General features: G+C 60.4%; 1 protein-coding gene across 10 annotated transcripts; it reads right to left on the bottom strand.

Annotated features, from left to right (window-relative positions):
• Nucleotides 1–1,312: 1,312 nt before the first annotated feature.
• Nucleotides 1,313–17,345, bottom strand: EXOC3L4 (exocyst complex component 3 like 4). 10 transcript variants are annotated; one of them, XR_012507324.1, is made up of 13 exons: nt 17,156–17,341; nt 12,278–12,702; nt 10,809–11,460; nt 9,799–9,910; nt 9,450–9,572; nt 8,981–9,081; nt 8,665–8,745; nt 8,263–8,377; nt 7,600–7,719; nt 7,361–7,513; nt 6,541–6,662; nt 4,556–5,341; nt 1,313–3,389 (listed from the first exon to the last, which is right to left on the bottom strand). XR_012507324.1 is itself a non-coding variant. In XM_074364970.1 (12 exons), exons 2-12 carry the CDS (start codon nt 12,684–12,686, stop codon nt 5,149–5,151), a joined length of 2,181 nt encoding a protein of 726 aa, XP_074221071.1. In that variant the 5' UTR covers nt 12,687–12,702; nt 17,156–17,341; the 3' UTR covers nt 1,313–5,148. The 10 variants fall into 10 exon arrangements, 6 of the variants coding, with proteins under 6 accessions (XP_074221071.1, XP_074221068.1, XP_074221070.1 ...); XM_074364970.1 differs by having other exon boundaries at nt 1,313–5,341; XM_074364967.1 differs by lacking the exon at nt 1,313–3,389 and having other exon boundaries at nt 5,204–5,641; nt 17,156–17,342.
• Between the last annotated feature and the right edge of the window lie 5,375 nt (nt 17,346–22,720).

Here is a 22,720-nt window from a genome sequence, read left to right on the forward strand (position 1 = left end):
AGCCCTGGTGGCCTGGTCACTTTCCTGGTCATTCACAATGGCTTTCTGTGGCAATGCAAGATGTCCAAGTTCAGCTTGTATTCAGATCTGGGCTGCCCTGAGCCCAGCAGCCCAGAGGCCCTTCTCCTAAACAGCCTAATTTCCAGGAAAACAGCCTTGCTCCGCGTATAGTCCTGCCCAGTGACAGGGGCAGGTCACGTGGCAGGAGCTTTGGTGGGAATCCCAGTGTTGTGTAGGGCTGGCCAAGGCTGGGAGGGGAGGGAGGCTGCCCAAACCACCATGGGGCCTGCCACTTCCTCAAGCCCGAGTGTTGTAACACCTCCTCATCTGACTTCAGGGAGCTCTGCACTCTTGACTTTGAGGAAGGAAGGTGTGATGGTGGGAGCTCCAGCATGGGAACCACCTGGGCCCTGGGGCACTCCACCACTTCCATCTGTGTTTTTAGACACATTGCTTCACCCCGTGCGGCTTCCCAGTCGTTCCTGGAAATGGAGCAGACACAAGCTCGGAGGGTTGCCAGGGAAGGCTTGAAGGAGAGAGTGCGTGTAAATAACAGTAACTGCTCCTCTGAGGGAGTGCAAACTGCCAGCCAGGCCCTCATGCAGCAGATTTGCATTTGCTCGTGTAAAGCTCCCATTTTTGCTGAGAGATAGAGTCCAGAGAGGTGGAGCAACTTGCCCAAAGTCACACAGCTAGGAAGGTGCAAAGCTGGGATCCCAGCCCAGAGGTGTCTGAATCTAGAAGCTAATTCTTTTTTCTTTCATTGAAGTATAGTTGATTTACCATACTGTATTAGTTTCAAGCGGACAACATGGTGATTTGATATTTTTGTAGCTTATACTCCATTGAAAGCCATTCTAGGCAGCTAACTCCTCTTAGGTTCCAGGATTCTGAACTCCTGCACTGAGTCCACAGGAAGAAGGAAAGCTGAGCACCACAGACCGGAGCCAGCACAGAGGGCACCCCAGACACAGCAGGGTTCCTCATGACATTCTTCTTCCCCGCATCCTAAAATTCCCATATTCTGGGGTTCTGTCAGTCTAAGAGCCTCAGGTTCCCTACTGTCTGCTTTCACAGAGTTCAGAGAAGACTGCTGTCCCCTCCACCCAACTCCCTCCAACAAGAGCAGGTGCTCCGCCAGCGCTGGAGATGTCACTATCCTTGGATGTCCCCTGTAGTCATCCCACTGGGGTACGTCCATGTCTCTATCCACAGATACTGCTTCTTGCCCGCTCAAGGGTCCTGCAAGGAGCCCTGGTTGCTTCTGGGGCAGGACCCAGGGGAGACGGGAGTGAGGAAGCACTTCACCAGACAGCCTTCTTGTACCTTTTTAATTCTGAACTGTGTGGATATGTCCCTATCAGAAACAAAGTCAAAAATGAAAACATTTAACAAATACACTTTAAAAGCCATGACTAGCTGGGTGGGTGTATGTGCTCACAGAGGATGGAAGGAGGAAGGGTTTTGTAATGACCCCACGGGTCCCAGGAGAGGAGTGGACCCAGGGGTGGGTGTGACCTGTCCACGTGTCAGTCCTCTCCAAGCATTTCACTGGAGCAGGGGCCCCGGGAGGCTGGGCTGAGGCCCTGGAGGCACTCAGACATAGGGGGCCCTGGCTCCTAGCACATCTGCCCACAAGAAGCCTGCGCTGCCACCCAGCAGGACTTGATTCCCCCATCCCCAGAGCTCTGTGGATCAGCCCTCGTCTGATCGCCGTGCCCAGCACAGGCCCACTGCCCAGTGCTCCACACCGACTGGCTGGGGAAGGGCAGTCTCGCCAGGGTGGCCCAGGAAAGAAGGGGTCAGGGTGTCCAGGCAAGGAAGAGGGATGGCTGTGTAGAACGGAGGTGACACACTAACTGCCACTTGCAGTGCGCCCTTGGTGCAGGGATCTCTGTAGACGGTCTCATTTTCCCCCAGGACCTCCCTGGTCTGCTAGCCACTCTCTCCGGTGAGCCTGAGGCTCAGAGGGGAAAGGGCCCAGGTCACCAGCTGGAGGAGGGCAGCACTGAGACCTGAACACACGTGAGCATGGTGTGGCCCCAGGGCTTTTCCAGCATGACACACTCAAGCAGGGGCTGGGTGATGAGCCACAGAGAACACAAGTCCCAGGTTGGGCTACAGTGGATCCTCAGGTCCCTTCTGTCACCCCAGCTATCCTTGGGTCAGCAGGTTGGCGTCATCCTGTGCACAGACCTAAGCATCCTGCAGGTTGGCCTCTGCCCTATCCCCTAGCCTGACCTGGAGTCCCAGAAACATCTCAGAGCAGCCTCTGCCTCAAAGACCCTCAGGCTCAGGACCAGAGAACAGAGGCAACCCCCAGTCCACGAAGGAGCCCCAGGAAATGTGGGCGTTGGGGGAAGCCACGCTGAGCTGAAGGAGGAAGAGCAGAGAGCCAGGCAGGGGGGAAGGGGGTGGCCAGGCAGAGGAGGGAATGAGGTCAGCTGGTGGGGCCCAGGACCCGTGCTCTCAGGGCAGATAAGGTATTCCCCTCCATTAGACGGACAAAGACACTGGGCAAGGCCACCCCATCCCTGGGCGCTGACAGGAACTGGGACATTCCAGAAACACACAGACATGTGAACACACAGACATGTGAACACACACACACACACACACACACACACACACACACACACACACACACACTCTTCCCTATCAGCCAGACAACCTGGTGAGCAAGGCCGGAAGCAGCTCTGAGAGCCAGCCCCTGCCCCCGTGCTTGCCTGGACAACAGGATGGCCAAGGAAATACTCTGGCTCTTCACAAGGCCTTGCAGGATCTGGTGGGCAGGGAAGGTCCTGAGCACAGACCCCAGGCCTGGGGTAGAAGGGCTAGAGGCCAGAGCCCTGGACCCGAGCCAGCCCAGTTCCCCTGTCCTCAGCCCACCCTCCAGTCTGCAGCCTTGTTGACTGCACCCTCATAGGAGCTGCCTGCTGGCCTCCTGCTCACCCCAGCTTGGCCTTGGAAGCCAACTCTCCCCACCGGCCCCTGCTGGGCTCCCGGGAACACACTCCTGGGCACATGTACCAGCTTAGGCGCGGAGGCTCCTGCTGGGAAAGTCCTGACTTTCTGTCTCGGGGCCTAGAAACACTCAGGAAGACGGCCCTGGGTTGCAGACTAAATCCTCCCACTGCAGCATGAAGGAGGCTGTGCAGACTGGAGCCTCTCCCTAGCCTCCTCCACCTGCCGATGCCACCTTCCTCGGGATTTGCTGACAGAGCCCCCCGCCCCCGCAGCTAGGGTCTTCTCAGCTGTTTCTTGCAGACCATGGCCTGGCCAGGCCTTTGGGAACACAGAGTCACGCGGGGGCCAAAGCCTGGCTTTACAACAAGCTCTTACTTCGCTCTCCCCAGCCTGGGAGGCACGGCAGCACTCCAACTTCGCAGCTGGAAAAAGAGGCACAGAGAGCTGAAGAAACCTGCCTACAGCCTCATGGCTGGAAAGTGGCAGAGCTGGGGCCGAATCCCCTCCCACCTCTGCAGCCTGGCGTAGAAACCAGCCCCAGGACCTTCAGACTGCAGCCCGAGGGCTCAGGCAAGGCCAGGCCTGTCGGGGTCAGGGTCAGGACCAGGGGCTGCAGGAGGGGATCTTCATGATGGGTCTGAGGCTCCAATGTGGGGAGAGGGGTCAGGAACTGCCTGGGGAGAACCTGGACAGGACCAAACTGGACCAAGGCTTCCCATACCCCCACCCAGCCTGAGACCCTCACCCAGACCACTGCCAGCCACTGGGGTAACATGGGGGGGGGGTCAAGCTGACCTGTCAATCACTTGCCCCTCCCCAAGGAAAAAGGTCCCCCTGCTATCCTTCCCCTCCACCTGGCTGTGAGCATCCCAGGCTACCTGTGCTGGGGGCCTGGTGTGGGGCAGTGCCCACCTCCATCCCCTGCTGGCCTCAGTTTCCTGGCCGACACAAGGACTGCTTGTCAGTGTCAGGGTTCACATACACCCCACCCCCACTCCCAGCCCGGAGCTGGGAACTCTAACCTCTCCTCTTCCCTCCTCTTCCTCCTTCCTGCCCCTCCCATCCCTGCCCCACTGGATTTCCCACTTAGGAAGATCTGAACATTCCCTTGGCCCCCTGCCTGCCCCAGGCTTGGCCCCCAGCTCAGGTGCACCCATGGAGGGGGCTGCCCCTGCACCTGATCCCGCTCCCCCGTCTCCCTGGGAAGCCAGAGATTGCTAAAGCAATCGGGTTTCCCAGCAGCCCCACCCACAGGCTGGAGCCAAATTTCAACTCCGAGAAATTTCAGGACTCAGAGCAGGGTGCAAACTGCAGTTGGTGGTCAGTGTAAATTTCAGTGCTCAGAGAAGGGCGAGGAGGGGCTTGTGCAGGGGCCACTGGAGCAATCTCCTTGCAGCCCCACATCCAGAGCCGAGACCTGCAGGGTCAGTGCCCCATACACACACTTTCACTGTTGGGAAGTCTCTCTCATATCTAACCCAAATACCTCAAGCTGCAGAACAAGCCTAGGCCTTTCCTCTTCACTCAGGGCCCCAGGCTTGCTTAGAACAGGACAGAGCGGTGCCTTCCGCTGCTGGGTGAGGCTTACTTGGCACACGAGGTCAGTGGACCGAGAGTCCCAGGGTGGAAGCCTGTTGTGCTCTGCAGCCACAGGGGTGGGCCTTCCCAGTTCTAGATGGGCCTCGGTCTCCGCAGAGGTACAGTGGGCAGGAAAGGACATCACCAAACAGAGTCACTACACAACCTTTTGGCTGGCCCCTGGGTGCATGGGGACCCAGACCCCCTGCTCCAAGCTGACTTGGCCCTGCCCCTCAGGGAGACACCATTTTAATTCATGTTTATTTTAAAAATAAGTATTCTGTTCTTCACTTTCAGATTGGGGTGGTGCTGGACAGTTAGGCAGAGAGGCCTTCCCCAGTGGGCAGTGTTGAAGGGGAATTCCGCCCCCCAGACACTCCCCACAAATGCCTGGAATGCCTCTCTTGTTGCTGTTCCTCTGGCCAAGCAGCCATGCATGGCTGAGGACGGAAGTTCCATGACACGGGCTTTAGGGCTGGGGGCAGGGCTGAGAGTGCTTCCCTGGGCTCCTCACTGGAGGCTCAGTGCCTGGGGGAAGGCGGCTGACCCTCCAACCACCACAGCCCTCTCTAAGGTGTCGGCCCCCTCTCAGGCCCAGGACCACTAAAGGCAGGTGATCAGCACATCAATGGAGGTGGGCACCTCAATCTCCTCGAAGAGCACGTGGCCCCCAGCAGCCCTGGAGCCCCCTGCCTTGGCCACAGCCCTCAGCAGGGCCTGGGCATGCTGCAAGAGGCGCTGGTTCCGACGGCGGCCCAGTCGGCGCAGTGCTAGAATGGCCAGCACATGGTCCCGCCTGCAGAGACATGTGGACCCTCACTGCAGACCCAGCACCTCCAGTGACACCCCAGACTCCAGGGTGAGGGGCACCCCTGGGCTCAGGCTGGAAGTGTGAATGTCCCCAGCAATCCTGGAGCTTGGTCTGAAAGAGGCTGAGAATGAGCCAGGAGGAGCAGTGAAGCAGAGAGGGGAAGGGGCAAGTCCGATGGGACAAACGGCTATGCAGAGGTTCAAGAAACCATGGAGGATTGCAGGAGGGGGCGATGTGGCCACTGTGGGTGGTGGGGTGGTGCATCCTGCCGGGGCGTTGGCCAACCTGGGAAAGGAGTCAGAGTCTCTTCTTTGAGCACTGTGCAGGGAGCCACAGGCAGGCAGCAAGGAGAGAGGCAGCTTGGGAGTGGGAGGCCGTGCCCAGGGGTGTGGGAGCTGCCCCCTCTCATCTCGAACACCCCTCAGGGCTTGAACCGCCACCTCTAGAGGCTAGGGAGGGAAGGCCAGCCAAGTGCAGGAAAGCCCCGAGGGGCCAGAAGGGGAACCTCAAGGTGCTTCGAGGAGGGGCTTCTCCCAGCCAAAGCCAAGGAGAGGGCGGGGCTGGCCGCAGGGAATTCTCCCCGGGGGACGGCGGGGCGGGGCGGGGGTGCGGGCCGGGAAGGGGCTCTGCCCGGGGCTTTCAATGGCCTCCCCATCCCGGAATCTCCAAGGCCATGGAGAGATTCGGGTTGGGATTTCCACGGGCACAATGACTCACCGCCCCCCACAACACACACCCCAGGATCAAAGCCTCCTTCTTCTGGGCTGCGGCTCCGGGCCTCACGAGAGGGCTTTCTCTCTGAGGTGGGGGCCACGCCTTCCCCGGACTCAGGGGGCCCCGACTCCCTTCATATTCCAGGGGTGGGGCCGTGTCTCCCTATCCCACCACAGGACTGAATGAGGACGGCAGGGAATGGATTTCAAGAGAAGTGCAGCGGGGATCCCACCGGGTCCCCCACAACCTGGAGGTCAGGGGCCCGCAGGTCAAGCTGCGCCGCTTACGCGCCTGCGCACACAGGCCTGCGCTGGTCAGATCCCCTCCCCCCCGATGCACCCCCTCCCCCCGCAAACTCCCTAGCGCCTCCCTCACGCTCCTCGCCTGCCCACCTCCAGCCACAGGCACCCTTCTGAAGGCATGAATTCTCCGTTCCCAGAACCCCGTGGCGCTCCTAGAGGGGTACGGACCTGATGTCGGGGTAGCTCGCGATGAGTGTCTCCAGGTGCCGCTGGATATCGTCTTTGTAAGTCTCGCCCAGTATGTCAGCCACGCACGGGATAGCTTGGCCCAGCCACGTGGCCTCAGAGCCCTACGGAGACAGGGAGACGCGTGCAGAGCGGGCCACTCCCCCACCAGGAGCCCCCCGGCTGCCCGTGCCTGCCACCCCTCTGTTAGTGCACCGTTGAGCCCTCCTGCAGCCCCCACTGCGCCCCCACTGCGCCCGCCTCCCGCACCTCGTAAGGGGAAGCCGGCCTGGGCACTGTGGACTCAGTTGCAGCACAATATTCATCTTCCCTCCCCACGAAACAGCACAGAGGTGTCTTCCAGTGTGTGCTCAGATTGGTAAACCAAGGCCCAGGCCAAGAAGTCCCACTTGGAATCATACAGCGAGTTGGGGACGACCAGCCGCCCAGATAAAGGGGTGTATGTGTAGGGAGGAGGTGCCTCGGTCAGGGGTGGAGGAGAGATCTTCCATAGTCCCTGCCCATCAGTTGGGGCTGCGACCCTCCTTCCTTCCCAAGGCACTCCGCAAACTGCATTCAAAAGTGCGTTCCCCACCAGGCCCCGCCCCAGCTGTGCCAGACTCCCAGCGCTCTCCCCCTCTCCCTGCCAGTGGGGAGTGGGAGAATCGCTTCTACCAAAGCCCTACCCAGTGTGAGGGGGTGTTCTCACAAGGGACGAGCGGAAGTGAGAACGGGGGGGTGGTGCTAGTAGAGGGTCCGCTGACTGGACACCCCCTCCCCCCCAAGAGGCCAGTGCTATGGGACAGTCAGACGATGCCCCTACCAAGCCCTGGAAGGTGTTGCCAATGGCCTGCGCCTCGAGGCCCATTTTCTGGGAGCCAGCCACCCGATCCAGACCCCGGAACCGCTCCTGCGGCTTCAGTGCCTGTGCCAGGTACTCACGAACCACAAATCGGTGCACCTCCTGCAGAGTTTCCTAGGTGGTCCAGGGGTCAGGGTCAGGGTCAGGGTCAACGGTCCCGACCCTAGGCTTGTCTCCCACCACGCCTCCCCTCGAAATACCTGTGCCTGGGACGGAGCTACGTGCTCAAGGTGGCGGGCGAAGGTCAGCACCTTGTCCATGAGGGGCGGGAGCACATCCTGTGTCAGCCAGTCCTTGGTGCACAGGACCCTGAAGAGCGGCTGGGGGCAGAGGGAGTCTGGAGTCTTCTGACTGGGTGTCCTCCCCATCACCAGACCCTCCCTTCGGAGCCCAGTGCATAACTCCTGACCAGGGTGTTTCAGGCCAAGGGACAGTCTGTCAACAGGAAGAAGTTCTGGGGAGCTGACTCCCTTCTCTACTGGTACCTTGGTGACATCTCTCTCCTACCATCAGTTATGTCACTAGGCCTTTCCCAGGGACTGCCTCCTCCAGGCCTGAGAGCCATGGGTGGAGTTTGAGTTTGAGCCTCTAGCCAGGCCTTGCCTGGGGAGTCCTGGGGAGTCCTGGGGAGGGGGTGCTTGAAGGGCTGGAAGAGGGGCTGTTCCTTGGACACACTCTTCCTGACTGAAGGAAGAAGGTAGGTATTTCCCAACCATTTCTGTTCAGCTGAGAACTTGTCTGGGTCTCCAGCCCACCCCCCAACCCACCACCCCAACACTGCCCCTCGGGTAGATGAATGCTGGGACACCAGGAGCACTTGCTGGGAGTGGAAAGTAGGGGAGAGAAGGGTCCATCCCCTTCACCTGAAGATCCCTCTGCAAGTCCTGGAGCAGCCGCTTCTGAAAGACGCAAATGGCAGCCACCAGGGGCTTCTCCAGTTCTTCAAAGCTTCCGGGGAACTTGGCCAGAAGATTGGTCCTGGGAGGGGCCAGGACAGGTGACAAAGTGGGCAAGGGGGGACAAGGCTAGGTAGACAGCCATGCAGGCTGGGTGCCACACCAGCTCCATTCACTTAGACGATAATGTGAAGGGCAGCCCCTGGGGCTGAGTCAGGTGGAGGGACAGCGCTATGCCCCGGGAGCTCACTGTAGGAAAGGCCGCCAGAGGCCGCCGCGGTAGCCCTCTGCGTCCCGGTTCCCTGAGCTTGCGCGCCCTCTGCTGGCCGCGCCCCGCACAGCCCACGCGGAGGAGCGGGAGAGACCCACCTGAGTTCTTCGCAGGCATTGATGTTGGCGCCCAGGTGAGGCTCGCTTACCGCCTCCGACTCCAGAAAAGCCTTTTCAAACCTGGAAGCGGGATACGCAGAAGCCTTGAAGACTCTTTCTGGCTGCGCTAGGACCCCGTGTCCGACCCCCACCTCAAGCCCCACGCAGATCCCGGACCTTACGATAAGGCTCCCCCCTCCCACTTGTCCTAGGAGCTCGGACTCTGAGCACACAGGATGGGCCCTCCCCAGGGACGAGCACCGTCCACACCCTGGCCACCTCGCCCACCCCGCCCCCTCCGAGGATGCACTCGCACCTGGGCAGGAAGAGGCCAAGCGCCCGTGCGCAGATCCGCAGGGTGGTGGCCTCCAGCTCCGCGGAGATGGCACCGGCAGCCTTCACGTGCTCCGCCACCAGCTGCAAGCAATGCCACGCGCTGAACGCGCGTCGGAGCCCTCAGTCCCGATGCCTCTACTCCCCAACCTTGTGGCCCAGTGACGCCCCCAGCCTGCCCTGCTCTGTCTCACGGTTGGCTCTAACTTTCAGCGGCCCCAACCTGGAGGTCAGTCCTCCCAACTTCCCACACCTACAGGGACACCCGCCAAGCTGGGAGCTGTGCCCTGGCGCTGCCAGCTTCGCCATGCGACCCGAGGGTCTGTAATCCCGCCCTACGTGGGACCTCAGGCACCCGTCTAGAGGGGAGAGGTGGTTATGACTGTATTTTATAGCTCTGGGTGTCCCCACTGCCTGAGGCCCAAACATGCGTCCCTCCTTCCGTGTCGCACCATAAGGATGTCCATGGACAGCGGGGAATGGTAGCGGCCCTGCAGCACATCGGGGACCTCGGCAGCTGCCCAGCGACTCTGCTCTAGCTGCAGGATGCCATCGAAGCAGCTTGCGATCTTGGTCTGTGCAGGTAAGGAAGGGTCCGCGGTTAGACCCTCCCAGGATGGAGGTCCCCTACCGCCCGAGCCCTTTCATGCGCCCTCGGAGGCAAGGGCCACCATGCTGGGGCACAGGTCCTTGCCGGAGACCACAGGGTGAGGAAAGGCTCCAGCCAGTGCCGCAGCCGGCACAGCGGCCAAACTTAACCTGGACCCCGCCCTCTCAGGCCCGGCCCCGCCCCGGCCTTACCTCCAGGAAGCTGGTGTAGTCGCTCTCCAGTCGGGCCCACACATCAGGTGCTAGGAGCGGGGGCAACGGCTCCGAGGGCAGAGCCAAGTCCGGGGCGCCCAGGAAATCAGGACTGGAAGGCAGGGTGGGGCCTGAAGGTCTGGTCGGAACTCTGATGCGGCAACAGCAGCCCCCTCTCCTCTCTGGATAGGCTCAAAGCCTAATGCCATCAGCCATCACTGCAAGGCCCCAATCTGGGCTTCTATTCACACACTCAGCCCCCAAGGCTTCCATGCCAAGCACCACCCCCCACCTGAGCTTCTGACAGCAAGATTTCCTGGCACTCCAGCAATCAGCTGTGCTGCACGAATGCAGAAAGATGGCTGTCCAGATTGCCAGATTGCCTCAGGAGTGACCTCTGCCCTCACAGTTGGGGTACGCCCAAGACCGAGCTCTAAATGACCCTAAAACCATGCAGCTCAGGGACCAGCCACTATCCAGCCCACAACAGGGAGGCCCAGACAGGGGCAGATAGCTGTCTGAGGCCACAGAGAAGGTTAAGGTGCCCAGGACTTTGGTGCCCTCCTCTGGTTCACCCTTCTGCTGGTGGGGCTGTGGAGCGCTCAGGGGAGTGATCCCCACCCTCATCACATTATGCAGAGCCCTGCACCAGGGCATCTATCCAAAGCGGTGAGTAGAGGTGATTCATTCAAATGCACCTTTCAAACTAGCTGGTGCCTAACTGGGCTCCCTGCCTCGGTAGCAACCCTCACTGGGATGCTTTCCAGCTTCAGGAACCCGCGGATGGGTGGCCCTTTAGGAAAACCCAGGTGGAAGAGCACCATAGCCTAGGAGGCAGAGGAAGGAATGTCAAAGGCTCCCGGGATCTCGGACGCCCCATCACCAGCCCTCTTCCAGGGAGGAAAAGAAGAAAGGTGCCCTGTGCTCTTCAGAACAGGTTGCTGAAGACCACTCTGGTGGGCAGTGCCCGCCCTTCCTTGCCCTCCGTGGCGCCCTGATCGGGGCCTCACCTGCTGTAGATATTGGCGGCCCAGTCCAGCAGCACGTAGAGCTGCTCGAAGCCGTGGGCGTCATGCGCAAGCTCCTGGAGGCGCTGGGCCACCGCGCCATGAAAGGCGCGCAGGTAGGCCTCCCAGGCGGGGAAGCCGGCCGCCGCATAAGCGGGGTGCACCTCCAGCCGCACCTTCTGCAGATCTCGGCGAACCAAGCTGCCAAGCTGCGCCAGAATCTGGGCCAAGCCGGATGCACCCTCGGCTGCCCCCAGGGCCTCCCCCACGCCCGCCTGCTGCACGCGCTCCCGCGCGCTCTCCCGCACCGCGTCCTCCCAGTGCTGGCGCCAGTGGCGCGGCGTGCTTAGAAAGTCGCCGTCTGTCGGGGGCTCCGGGTGGGCCTCCTCTTCCGCGCGCACCGCGCGGGCCAGCTCCGCTAGCGCGGCCGCGTCCACGCCGTCCGGGCCCAGGGTCTCCCGCACGATGGCGCCGATCTCCGCAGCCAGTCCGTCGTAGTGCAAGCACACGTCCATAGCGCGCCGCGCGAAGCCCGTGGGGTCCCCCTGGAAGGTGCGCGAGGCTTTCTCGGCCACTAGCCCCATCTCCAGGTGCCGCAGCTGTTCAAAGGCCACCAGCAGGTGCCGCTCGGTGATGAGGTCGGCCACCGATTTGCCTTTTGTCAGGTCAGGTGAGAAAAGAGGCAGTGAGGGGGATGCCCCATGTAGGCCTGTTGGCCCTGATCTGACCCATCCGGAGCTGGGCTGCCTGGCCCCAGAGCTTCACTGAAGGCCTACCCTGGGAGCAACAGCCCAGCTGCCAGAATGCTCCTTGGAATCAATTTGAAGAGGCAGAACCCCCAGCCCCAAGCCTGGCTGAAAACAGCAACGGGACCAGTCCCTGCCTTCCCTGCTCTGGCCCAGACATTCCCCGTGCTCCCACCCCTACCCCCAGCTCTACTGAGCTGGACCTGGTGGCCTCAAGGGCAGTCTTGACCGCAGATCCAATGGAGTCAGAGCTCAGGCTGGGCATGTCCTTCCATGCCCAGGCTCCTGCTCCAGTGTCTGGCTTCAGCAGTCCTTGCTGTTCCCTGCTCTGGGCCAGCCTCCGTCCCCTAGGAGCCCTCTACTTACATCTGCACTCCCGCTTCAGGGCCCAACTCCAACCCGTCCTCTCATGGGCAGCCCCCTGACCCCCCCTCCCGGCAGCCGTGGCTCCCAGGTACCCTTAGTGACTCTGTGATCTGAGAGGGCCAGTGGCTGGTCCACCACTCTTGTTTGGCCAGGAGCCAGACTGGAAGCCACTTCATTAACCTCGCTGAGCCTCCCTTTTCTCATCTGCCCTTGTGGACAGGCTGGAAGAATCTAGCATGCAGTTGTGCAGAGGCAGGGGTCTGGGGTAGCTGGGAGGAGAGCCTGTCAGGTAGCCTGGGCCCCACTGCCCTACTTTCTAGTCTCGGTTTCCTCCCCTGCTTAGTGTTGTGAAGCCCTCACCTTCCAGTTCCTCAGGCCCCACCCCAGTGGACGACTGCTGGCTGGCACCATCCATGGCCCTTGAGGGCACCTCCTGGCTGTGGGTGGCCCCCGACGCCACCATGGTGGCCCGGGACTGGTCAGCAACTGGGCCATGGCCTGGGGCACGCCGTAAAGTCCGCAGTAGGAAGCGGGAGCTGCGCCTGAGCAGGCCTGGGTCCTCCTCTGGGGCCCGGCCTGAGGCCCGCTGGCTCGCCCGCGAGAAGGCCCGCCGAAGGGTGCCCAGCCCAGGTCTCGAGCCCTCACGGTGGGTGCTGGGCGCATCCCCGCTGCTTGCCCACTGAGCACCCCGAGCTGGGATCTGCGGCTCCGTAGGCTCCTTGGGGCTGTGCAGCTCCGGGCCAGAGGTCACACTCTGCGGCGACGGCATCTTGGCAGCAGCAGAGCTGGAGGTGAAAAGGAGGCTCAGGAAAGCCAGGGTGGGGGTGCCCAGCCCTGGGGAGCAGACACAGAAACCCATGAGAGCCCTAGGGGCGTGCTGGGGCCCAGCAGCTTGGTTAGGAAAGCTTTCCTTGGAGGTGGCCCAGGGCTGTCAAAAAGGAAGTGTCCCAGGCAGCTCCCATGGCTGGAGCTGTCTTTGTGCCAGGCTGCAGTCAGTGCTGAGATGTCGATGGCTACCTCTTTCAGGAAGACTTCCTTGACACTGTCCAAAAGGGCCTCCCCAGGTACCCTCCCTCACTGGCTTTGCCAGGCCAGACCCCCCAGCAGAGTTGGAGAGGGGAACTGAATGTGCAGGTTCTGGGCACAGCCCAACCCGCAGCCCACAGTCCACAGGGCTAGGCCCAGCAACCACACCCAGGACTTCCTGGACCTTAGGTCCTGAGGCCTAAAATGCCCACCCCCTCCACAGCCCATTCAGTGACCCCCCAGCCCCTCAGCTCACCCCCAATTAGCCATCAGGCCTAACTGCTGCTCCACAGGGAGCTCAGAGACCCCCATGGGCAGCCACTTTGGGTGTCTCAGAACTGGAGGGAGGTGAGGTCTGGCCAGAGGGGACTGGCCCAGGCCACCGGGGACTTATCGGGGGCTTATCAGGGCCTTGCAGCCTGCAGGGAAGGCCATGGGAGGGGCCATGGTTCTATATTTAACAATGGGCTGGAGGTTCCCAACGCTGTTTCTCACCCATTGCATCTCCACCCCCCACCCACCCCCGTGTACTCTGGTTCCTGCTCCATAGAGGGTGGGCAGGGAGTCCCCAGGGCATGGGGGTACATAGCAGGGGCTGCCCTGGCCCACCGGGAGCTCAGGGTCCTCACCACACAGGTTCCCCCAGGCTCAGCCCACACCCTACCCCTCTCCGTCCAGCCTAGCTGTGTTTGATTTTCTGGCTTTAGGTTAAACTAGGGGTGGGAGAGAGGCGAGAACCTTCTTGGTCTGCTGGGACTTGCCACCCACCCCACTGTGAAAGAGGGGTTGAAGGTGGGGGGGGGGCAGGGTCTCACTTAAGCCTTGAAGAAACTGGGGCCAAAAGAAAGGCAGGGCCTGCTGAAGTAACTGACCCACCAGAGGCTGAGCCCCCAGCCCAACCCCCACACCAAGTTCCCCCCACCATACCCCTCCCTGGACAAAGGCCAGGCTGGAACCAGCACCTGACCTTGGGTGGCATGGAGGAGGAATGGCCTCCACCCAGGTCTCGGTTTGCCTGGGGTGGGATGACGCCAGGCTGGGCAGGGCCCAGACCCCTACCCACCCCTCATCCCCTCCAGCAAGATGTCTGTCCTGAGGTCAGACATGTAGGGGGTCCAACAAAACCTACCTTCCTCTCTAGAGGTGACTGAGCAGCTGGAAGGAGGCCCCAGAGGGAAGGGCAGGCCCAGGTGATTGATGGGGGCCTTATCAGCCCCGCCCTGGCCACAGGTCATTGTCCTCCCCTGGTGCCTGGACTCAGGGACCCTGCTCTCAGACCTACCCAAACATGTGGGATCATTGTAACAAGAGGCATCTGCCCCCTCCACCCACACCCCTGATGGCCCCTGGCACCCAGCAGGGGCAGGAATGTTGCTGAAGAAAGACATTCCAGCTGAGCCCAGCCTGATGGTGCCCCAGGCTCTGTCTCCAGTGGGTGTGGGGAAGCACCAGACAGCCAGCCTTGGTTGAGAAGAGCTGATGAGGAAACAGGCTCAGAGAAGGGCGGAGTCTTGCCTTAAGCCACACAGCCCAGGGGTAGGAACCCTGGACCATCGAGGTCTATCTAGGAACCCAGGAGCAGGGGCTGGACTCCCATGTCTCCCAGCACCAGCAAGCCAGGGTTGCTGCCCCAGAAACCCTTTCTCCTGGCAAAGGGACCCAAGGCGGGACAAAGTTCTAGATGCCAGGAGTGGGGGGCAGACTTCACAGTCTCCCAGGAAGCCTAGAGGCAAATTCTGCGGGAAGGAGGGGCAGCTGGTGGCTGAGTCTCATGGGAGGTTACAGAGACAGAGACTTGGAGCCCACCCACCCTGCTCAACCACCCTCATCCCAAACCAGGGCTGCACCTGCATCCCAAACCCACTGAAGCCCCAGCTGATCCCTCAGCCTCCTGTGCCCTAAATCCTGCCCCCACAGCTTCCCAGTCAGGCTTCACCTTCATAAAGTACAAATCAACCCTGCCTTAAACCCTTCTATAGCCCCCCACAGCCTGGCATTCAAAGCACCTCCATCCCAGACCAAGCTTTCTCCAGCTTCACCTCTGGGCCTCTAAGACCTGCATTGATCCAGCCTCACCAGCTGCCTCTTGCATGTCCAGCCTCCTAGCTTCTGCTCAGGCTGCTGCTTCTCCCAGCCTCCCTCTCTGCTCCCCAAATCTGACCTGAATTTCAGAACCTGGGGTGCAGTTGCCTCCACCTCTGAGGAGACTTCCGGCTGTGCTGTACCACCTCTCAGCTCATCAGGCGCAGGCTGTCCCTGTGGTGATGGGACCTCCTCTCTGGCCTGGGAACCTCTGTCCAATGCCCCCTCCTCATCACCCCAGAGCCAGCCTGGAGAAGGAGTGAACCATTGGTAAGGGTCACCCCCTTCCCGGGCTGGACTGGTCGGGTGCCATGCTGGTGTCTTCTGGGCGGAAACCTGCGGACTCCCTGCTGACTCCACCCTGGCCTCTGCCCTGTGCCTGCTCCCCCGCCAGGGGGCCTCTCTGGCTCTTTCTCTCTGTCCCACTGCCCTGAGTGTTCAGAGAGGCCCTGGCCCCTGCAGCAGGGACTCGGCACTGGCCGAGCTTCAAGGCCCCATGCTCTCCAACCAGGCCAACGCACCCACCGCCGGGCCAGTGGCAGGGGCCGAAGTGCCACCCAGAAGACATGGCCACATTATCTGTGACCAGAAAGTCGAGCCTGGGCATCTCCCACCACGTCCCACCCCCAGCCTCAGCTCCTGCCCTCTTCCTAGGCCTGCCCTCCCACAGCGGCTCCTTGTCCTTCCGGATATCCCTCAGTGCCCGTCGCAGCCCCAACCTCCCCGCCTACCCTGGGCCTGGGCCGTCGCCCCACCCTTCACAGTTCCGAAGTGCCCACCTTGGGCAGGGGGTGCCTGTGCCCTGGGCCGTACCCTGAGCAGGACTGTGTCTCCCTCATACCTCCCCACTGCCACCCCCATCCCTAATCACAAGCCCTAACCATCCTCGTTCCTAAACCCCTCGGGTCCCATCTCTTCAGAGCAGCTGGGGGTGTTGCCAGAACATAAACCTCCCTAAAAACCCTTCCTTGCAAGATAAGATGCTTCTCCTGAAAATGAGGAAGAGGACAAGCACATGCTCTCACCGTACTCTTCGACGTTTGCCTGCAAGAACTGGTTAAGGCAGTAAGACAAGAAAAATGAGTAAGATACAGCATTGAGAAGGACCTGGTTTTTAAAATGTTGTTGTTTATAGGTGATATGATCTTCTGCTTCGAAACAGCTTTCCTATGCCCCAGAGAAGTCCATTTTAAAAAGGCACTTAAAAGGCTCCCCTTCTGAATAGCAACAAAGCACAAGCGCGCCCTCCACCAGCGCAGGCTGCCATTGCCTCAGGAGAAGCACCGACTCCTCCTCAGCTGGGCATTCAAGGCCGTTCCTAACGGGCCCTCCAGTTTCACCTCCCACCCACTCACTCGCCCTCTCTGATCACTCAGATGCATTCACCTCTCCTCCACACCTTTGTACAGGCTGTTCCCGCTGTCAACAGTGACCTCACCCCAACCTTCTCCAGCTGTCAATTCCTTGAAGGCTCAGCACCAGGGGCTCCTCCTCCAGGAAGCCTTCCCTGACCATCTGAGTCCCGACCACGGTCAGCACCTCCTGCTCGGAGTCTGGTTCCTGCCCTGGGCATACCTTCTCCCATGACTGAGGGACAGGTACAGAGTCTGGGGCATCCACTCCTTGACCTGGTGCCCCCAGGGCAGGGAATGGGCCTGACGCAGTCCCCACCAGGGCTGGTGTGTGGCAGGTGCCCAAGGAAAGCAAACAATGTAATGTAGGAGCGTAGGCCCAAGGCGAGCAGTCACTTCTGTGCGAACGGGCTTTGCGCATCATTGTGTTGACCTGAGTGTGCCTCCCAGTGTGTGTGCTGCTGTTCCAGAAGGTGGGCCAGAGGGTCTGTGAGTGGCTCTGTTCGTGAGTCCGTGTGTGTCTGTCTGCACCTGCATATGTGTCTTTATGTCCGTGTCTACCTGCTTTCCATGTCTCCGTGAGTGTGCACGTGTGCGTGTGTGCGTGTCTGTCTGTCCACTGTGATTTGAGCTGGCACTCTGGCCTGGGCTCTGAGCTGAGGCCCTTAGCCTAGAAGAGAACTAGCAGAACCGGCATTGTCCTCAGGCCCGCGAATCCCCGCCTACTGCCCACGGCAGTAGGTCCTCCTGCTCCACCTGCACGGACAGAAGGACGTACCTGCTGAGTGCGTAGACGCCGGGCCCCAAGCCGAACGGGGCAGCTGGCAGAAGCTAGCCGAGCCGGGCCCTCAGAGCCGGGCCCAGGCAGTGGGGCCTCTGGAGCAGCCAGGGCGAGTGACCGACAGCTGGGACTTCCCAGCGAGGTCAGCACCCGCCTGGGCGCACCAACCCACCCCCAGCCCCACCCTCCACACAGTCCCGTACTTTCACTTTCGGAAATGCTTCCCCCACTTCCCATGGCGAGGTAATCTCTCCAACCTTTGATTCCTGGCAGCACAGGGCTGGGGCTCAGGTCAGGGGCCATGGGAGGGGAGGGACGAGGAGGCTGCATTCTGGGGGCAGTGGCAGTGGACATTGCCTGTCCCTCCTGTGGTCAGACTAAGGCCAGAGGGAGCAGGCGCCAGCTGGCCGGAAAGGGGGCATCCAGCCCACAGCACCCAAACCCAGAAGGACCCTTCCCTCCAGGGCAGAGTCGCCAGCATCAGGCTGGTTGCCAGGCTTGTCCTGAGAGCCCCTGAGTCCCACGTGGTGTGGAGAGTCCAGAGGGCAGGAATGTGGGGCAGGGAGGGGACAAAGCCACCATCCCAGAGGGCTCTGGGAGCTGGAAGGAGAGGGGCCCTAAAGGACAGACAGGTTTACCCTCAGGAGCGAGGAGGGGTGGCGTTCCAGGCAGGGGGCAGTCCACGAGGAAAGGTGTGGATGTGGGGGCCGAGCCTGATCAGTCACGAACTCGGGCCCCACTGCTCCACAGCAGCGCAAGCCAGAGACGTTTTGTGGGGAAGGTCCCTGAGACTTCCCAAAAGAGACAGGCCCCACACCTTCCTAGGGGGATTCCACCACTGGCGTCTTAGGGGAAAAAACTTAGGGAAAATCCAAAGAGACAGATCCAGGCCTGTTCGCCCTGGGCTGGAGCCACAGGGCTGTGCGGCAGGGCAGGGCAGGTGTTCTGGGCGGTGGGAGAAGAGAGCAGACGGGAGCTTGTGTTTCCTCCCAGTTCCAGGGGCTGCACGGTCCCAGATCCGGGGGCTGGCGGGGCTGGTTTCTCCTGAAGCCTCTCTCCTTGGCTTGTGGATGGCCGTCTTCTCCCTGTGTCCTCTCACGGCTGTCCCTCTGCAGGTCTGTGTCCTGATCTCCCCTTCCTATGAGGCCATACGGGATTAGAACCCACCAAAATGGGCTCGTTTTAACGTGATCACTCTCTAAAGTCCCCCATCTCCAGATATAGTCACATGCTGAGGTACTGGGACCTAGGACTCCAACGTAAGAGTTTTCTGAGGACACAATCCAACCCGTAACGGGTTGGGAGGCACTGAGGCGTGCAGCGCCTTGCTGACACCTGCAGATGGACAGGCTGTACCCGGCGACGCCAGCACCTGCTCCAGGGGGCCCTGTGGTTTATCACTTGAATCACTAGCCCCTGGAGCCCTGGGTTCCCCTCTGAGAAGTGGGACCATAAGAGCCCCAGCTCAAGCCTGTGAGGCACCCAGGTGGCTGGGTGGGCCTTCCCCCGACTCAGGCTGCCCTGCCCACTGGCCTTCTGTCCTGTGTGTCTCTAACAGTCAGAGACTAAGAGATGAGGGGGGCAGGCACAGCTCAAGAGACAGAAGGGGGTCCCCGAGGCGACTGCCCAGGGCTCTTCCATGGGAGTCCTGACGCAACCCGGGAGCACCGGGGCCCCGAGGGGTAGATGGTCCCACTCTTGTTGCACTGGGACACCAGCTCAGAGAGGTGCAGGAACCTGCTCATGGTCACACAGCTGGCAAGAAAGAGGCCAGGATTCCAGCCTAGGTGTCTGCTTCTGAGGACTGGGTCCTCCCTTGGGTCAGGCCCTGGTGGGCAGAGGGGGCTCCTTAGTCTGACCCTCCTGTTCTCCTGCTTACAGGGCACATCTGGGTCCTGGGTCTTCCCACTGTGGGTCACCTGCATTCAAGAGACACGTCCCTGAAAAGCTGGTGGGGCTCAGGTCGGGGGGGGGGCGTTGCTCCCAGACCTCTTCCCAGCTCCCAGCTCCATCCCACACCTGCCCAAGCCTGTGCCCACTTTTCAGCATGAGGCTGTGATGTTTCTTTTATTCTACTTCCATTGTTGTTTTTCCCCAACATTCTCAGTAAGATCCCTTTGGAACAGTCCCAGCCTTGTCTCCAAGGAGCCTTGGATACAGGGCTGGCCTGGCCCAGGTCAGGAGAAGGCAGAGCAGAGGGGGCCATTTAGAAGGGTTGGCACAGCTGGGGACCCAAGAAGAGAGCAATTCCAGCTGCCCCATGTTGGACTGCCCAACCGTAGGAGAGGCATTTCTGACTCTGTGCCTCAGTTTACTCCTCCAAAGAATGGGGTTGTTGTTGGAATCAAATGGGTTCAGCTCAGCAGAGCACCTGGCTCCCAGGTCAGGAAGGGCAAGGAGAAGGACCACACCACCAGATGCTTGCCTGTCCTAGAGTTTCCTAGGAAGCCAGGCTCTCCCACCCTGAATGTAGAGGCCAAAAGCAGCAAATTCTACCTACATGGCTGCTGGGTCCAGGGCAGAGACCAGCCTAAGAACAGGACACCAAGGCTCCAGCCTCTGCCCCTAACCGGCTGTGGGCCTGAGCAGGGGACAGCGCCATTCTTGGAGCTTCCATCTCTCCGTGGCTGATGTTGCAAAATTTACGTGGTCCAGCTCCTGCGTGCTGGGGTCGGGGCTTTGGGAGACAAGGGCGGGGCTGCCAGCAGACGGGGCATGTCTGTGGCACAGCCCCCTTCAGTTACTGCGCAAGCTCGCATTCCCACAGCTGTGTGTGTGTGTGTGTGTGTCTGTGTGTGTGTGTGTGTGTGTGTGTGTGTGATTTTACTAAGCCTGCTAGGCTTCAAGGGTGAGGGTCCTGTGGGTTGGGGGCCCACCAGTGCTCACAGACCCGCTGTGTGTGTGTGTGTGTGTGTGTGTTTACTAAGCCTGCTAGGCTTCAAGGGTGAGGGTCCTGTGGGTTGGGGGCCCACCAGTGCTCACAGACCCGCAGGGTCGAGCAGTTCTGCCCCTTCCCCACTGGCCTGCCTCCCTGGCCCTGACTTTCTGCCCCCATTCCTCCATTCTCACGGGACAAGACAGGGTCCTGGGACCTCCAGTATGGGTGGCCTCCACCCAAGACCTGCCCTGTTAGGTGGTGCACTCCAGAGTGGCCTTGTGGGCACTGCTCACGCTTCAGTCTCAGGTGCACCTGGGATTCTGTCCCAACCCAGCTCTTTGTCAGCTGTGGGACTCTGGGAAAGCTGTATTTAAATGGCTGTAAGACTCTGCCTGGGAAGGGAGAAGATGAAGTCTCCGTAAATGGTACTATTGCTCCCTGCCTCCCACATTCCACTCCAGGAACCCGGAAATGACACCTGCTTGCTCAGGCCCTCAACTTAAATCCCACGTGTCAGCGAGTCCTGGCAAGGCTTCCCGTGAAATGTCTGCCCTCTGCCCCCTTGTGGAGTGGACAGGAAGGGCCAGAGGAGGACAGGAAGGACCTTGAAGGGCAGCCCAACTCCCCACTAAGCTTCAGACCAGGGGAGTACCCACGGAGACATCCTGAGCCTGTGTACTGGCCATGGGCCTAAGGAAAGCAGGCTGCTAGGCAAACTTCTGCACCTCCACCCCCACCTCTCCTGCATTTGGAGGGTTGGCTATTTTTAGAAGGAAGGCTGGTTGGGGAAAGTGCCTTATTCATCCTGGAGGTAGCAAGGTCTCCAGGAAAGAACAGAGGGGCCTGTGTCTCCTGCCTCCTCCTCGCTCACCTGTGGCCTTGTACCACCCCACCCGGGCCTGTGGACTCTGTTGAGCTAAATTTATGCAGGGCTCCCCATTGCCGGGCCCTGAGTTTCCTCAGGCCTGGGTCAGGCTGGCCAAGGGCAAGGGGCCATGTTGGGATAATGGGAGGCGGGGTGGTACACCTGGGGTGTGGGCCCAGGCGGTGATCAGCTTTCTGCCCTTAGTGCCAACCCCGACCTGCCAGCAGGGCTCCCCTCCTGCAGTGGGTCAGAGCCAAGAAATGATGTTGCTGGACGCCGTGGAGGGACAGGACCCTCCCGTGGCTCAGGAAGAAGTGCTACCCAACCTCCCACGAGGACGCTATGGCTGGCTGGGTGGGATCCTGTCATAGCCAGAGCCAGCACTAGCCCTGGGCAGCTCTCTTTGAGACAGGAGGGAAGAGGGCAGGGCACAGCCATTAAAGGAATGACACAGCAATTGAAGATTTGACTTCCAGTGACCTTGAGCTTCATTACACGCTCATTATACTGTATTGCTATGGCAAGTGACACACCCACCGGGGCCATGACTGTTCCCAGGCTGACCAGGAAAGTTGAAAAGTAGGCGGCGGCCCAAGTCCTGACAATCCCCGCCCCTTCCCCAAAGTAGCCAGAATAACCCTCCCACTTGTCAGCATAGGAAATTACAGCCCATAAACACTAAGCCCACGCCTGGCGCCTATCCTGCTTTCCTAGGTGACCCCGGGCTCTGCGGCCGCCTCTGGCCTCTCGAGATGGCCTGTGTTCTGCCTATAGAACGTGTCTCTCCCAAGCCTCTTCTCTCTCGCCTTTGGAGATGGCCTGCACTCGATCTGCAGAGTGTGTAGCTTTTACTCTAAACACCTCCCTCTCCCACGCCTCGTGGCCTCTCTGGCCTTCTGAGACGGCCCACACTCTGCCTACGGAGTGTGTATCTCTTAAATAAATTTACTTTTACTCAATTGTGGCCTGGTCTTGAATTCTTTCCTGTGCGAAGCCAAGGACCCTCTCCTGGCGGGTGCATCCCAGTGAGACAGGAAGGAAGGGGGCAGGGCACGGCCATTCAAGGAATGACACAGCAATTAACACCAAGATGGTGGAAAATCTAACTCCTGGTAGGCCTTGAAGCCCAAGATGGCAGGAGATTAGACTTCTAGGAGACCTTGAACTTCACTATGCACTAATACATTAGCCTGGCTAATGGCACCATGACACTTCTGAGGCTGACCGTAAAAGGTCAAAAAGTGGGCAGTGGCCCAATTTCTGGGAATCTCAGCTCCTTTTCCTGTATCATCAGGGGCTCAACAGAGACCTGGGACTCACCCCATTTTCCTGTATTAACTTCTCACCTCAGTTTCCTTATCTATACAATGGGACTTACGCAGGAATTTAATGAGATTCAGGCTGGAATAGTCACTCCACCCACATACCATCCCTCCCACATCCTGGGTGGGTAACAGGCGACAGAAAGGAGTCTTGCCCTCCGGTTGCAGCCAGGCCTGGAGGCCCCAGGGAGAGGTGGGGAGGCTGCACTGGAGGCAGCTGGTCTTGCCTGGGGCAGCCTTGGCTGAGGAAGAGCGGAGCAGAGGACCCCAGGCAGGGCGCCAGAGGAGCACATAAACAGTCCCACCAGCTGCCCCCACCCTCACGGTGGACCACCCAAAGGGGTCACGCACTTGGCATTCTGGTCGGGTCAGCCTGGGCTCTGAGCAGAGGCCCTTGCTTGGAAGACAACTGGCAGAACCAAAATTGTCCTTAGCCCCTGGAGTCCCCACCAAGTGTGCCCACTGACCACCAGGAGGAGCCTTTATTTCTGCTTCAA

Source organism: Camelus bactrianus, chromosome 6 (assembly GCF_048773025.1).
Source record: "Camelus bactrianus isolate YW-2024 breed Bactrian camel chromosome 6, ASM4877302v1, whole genome shotgun sequence".
NCBI classification, from domain to species: Eukaryota; Metazoa; Chordata; class Mammalia; order Artiodactyla; family Camelidae; genus Camelus; species Camelus bactrianus.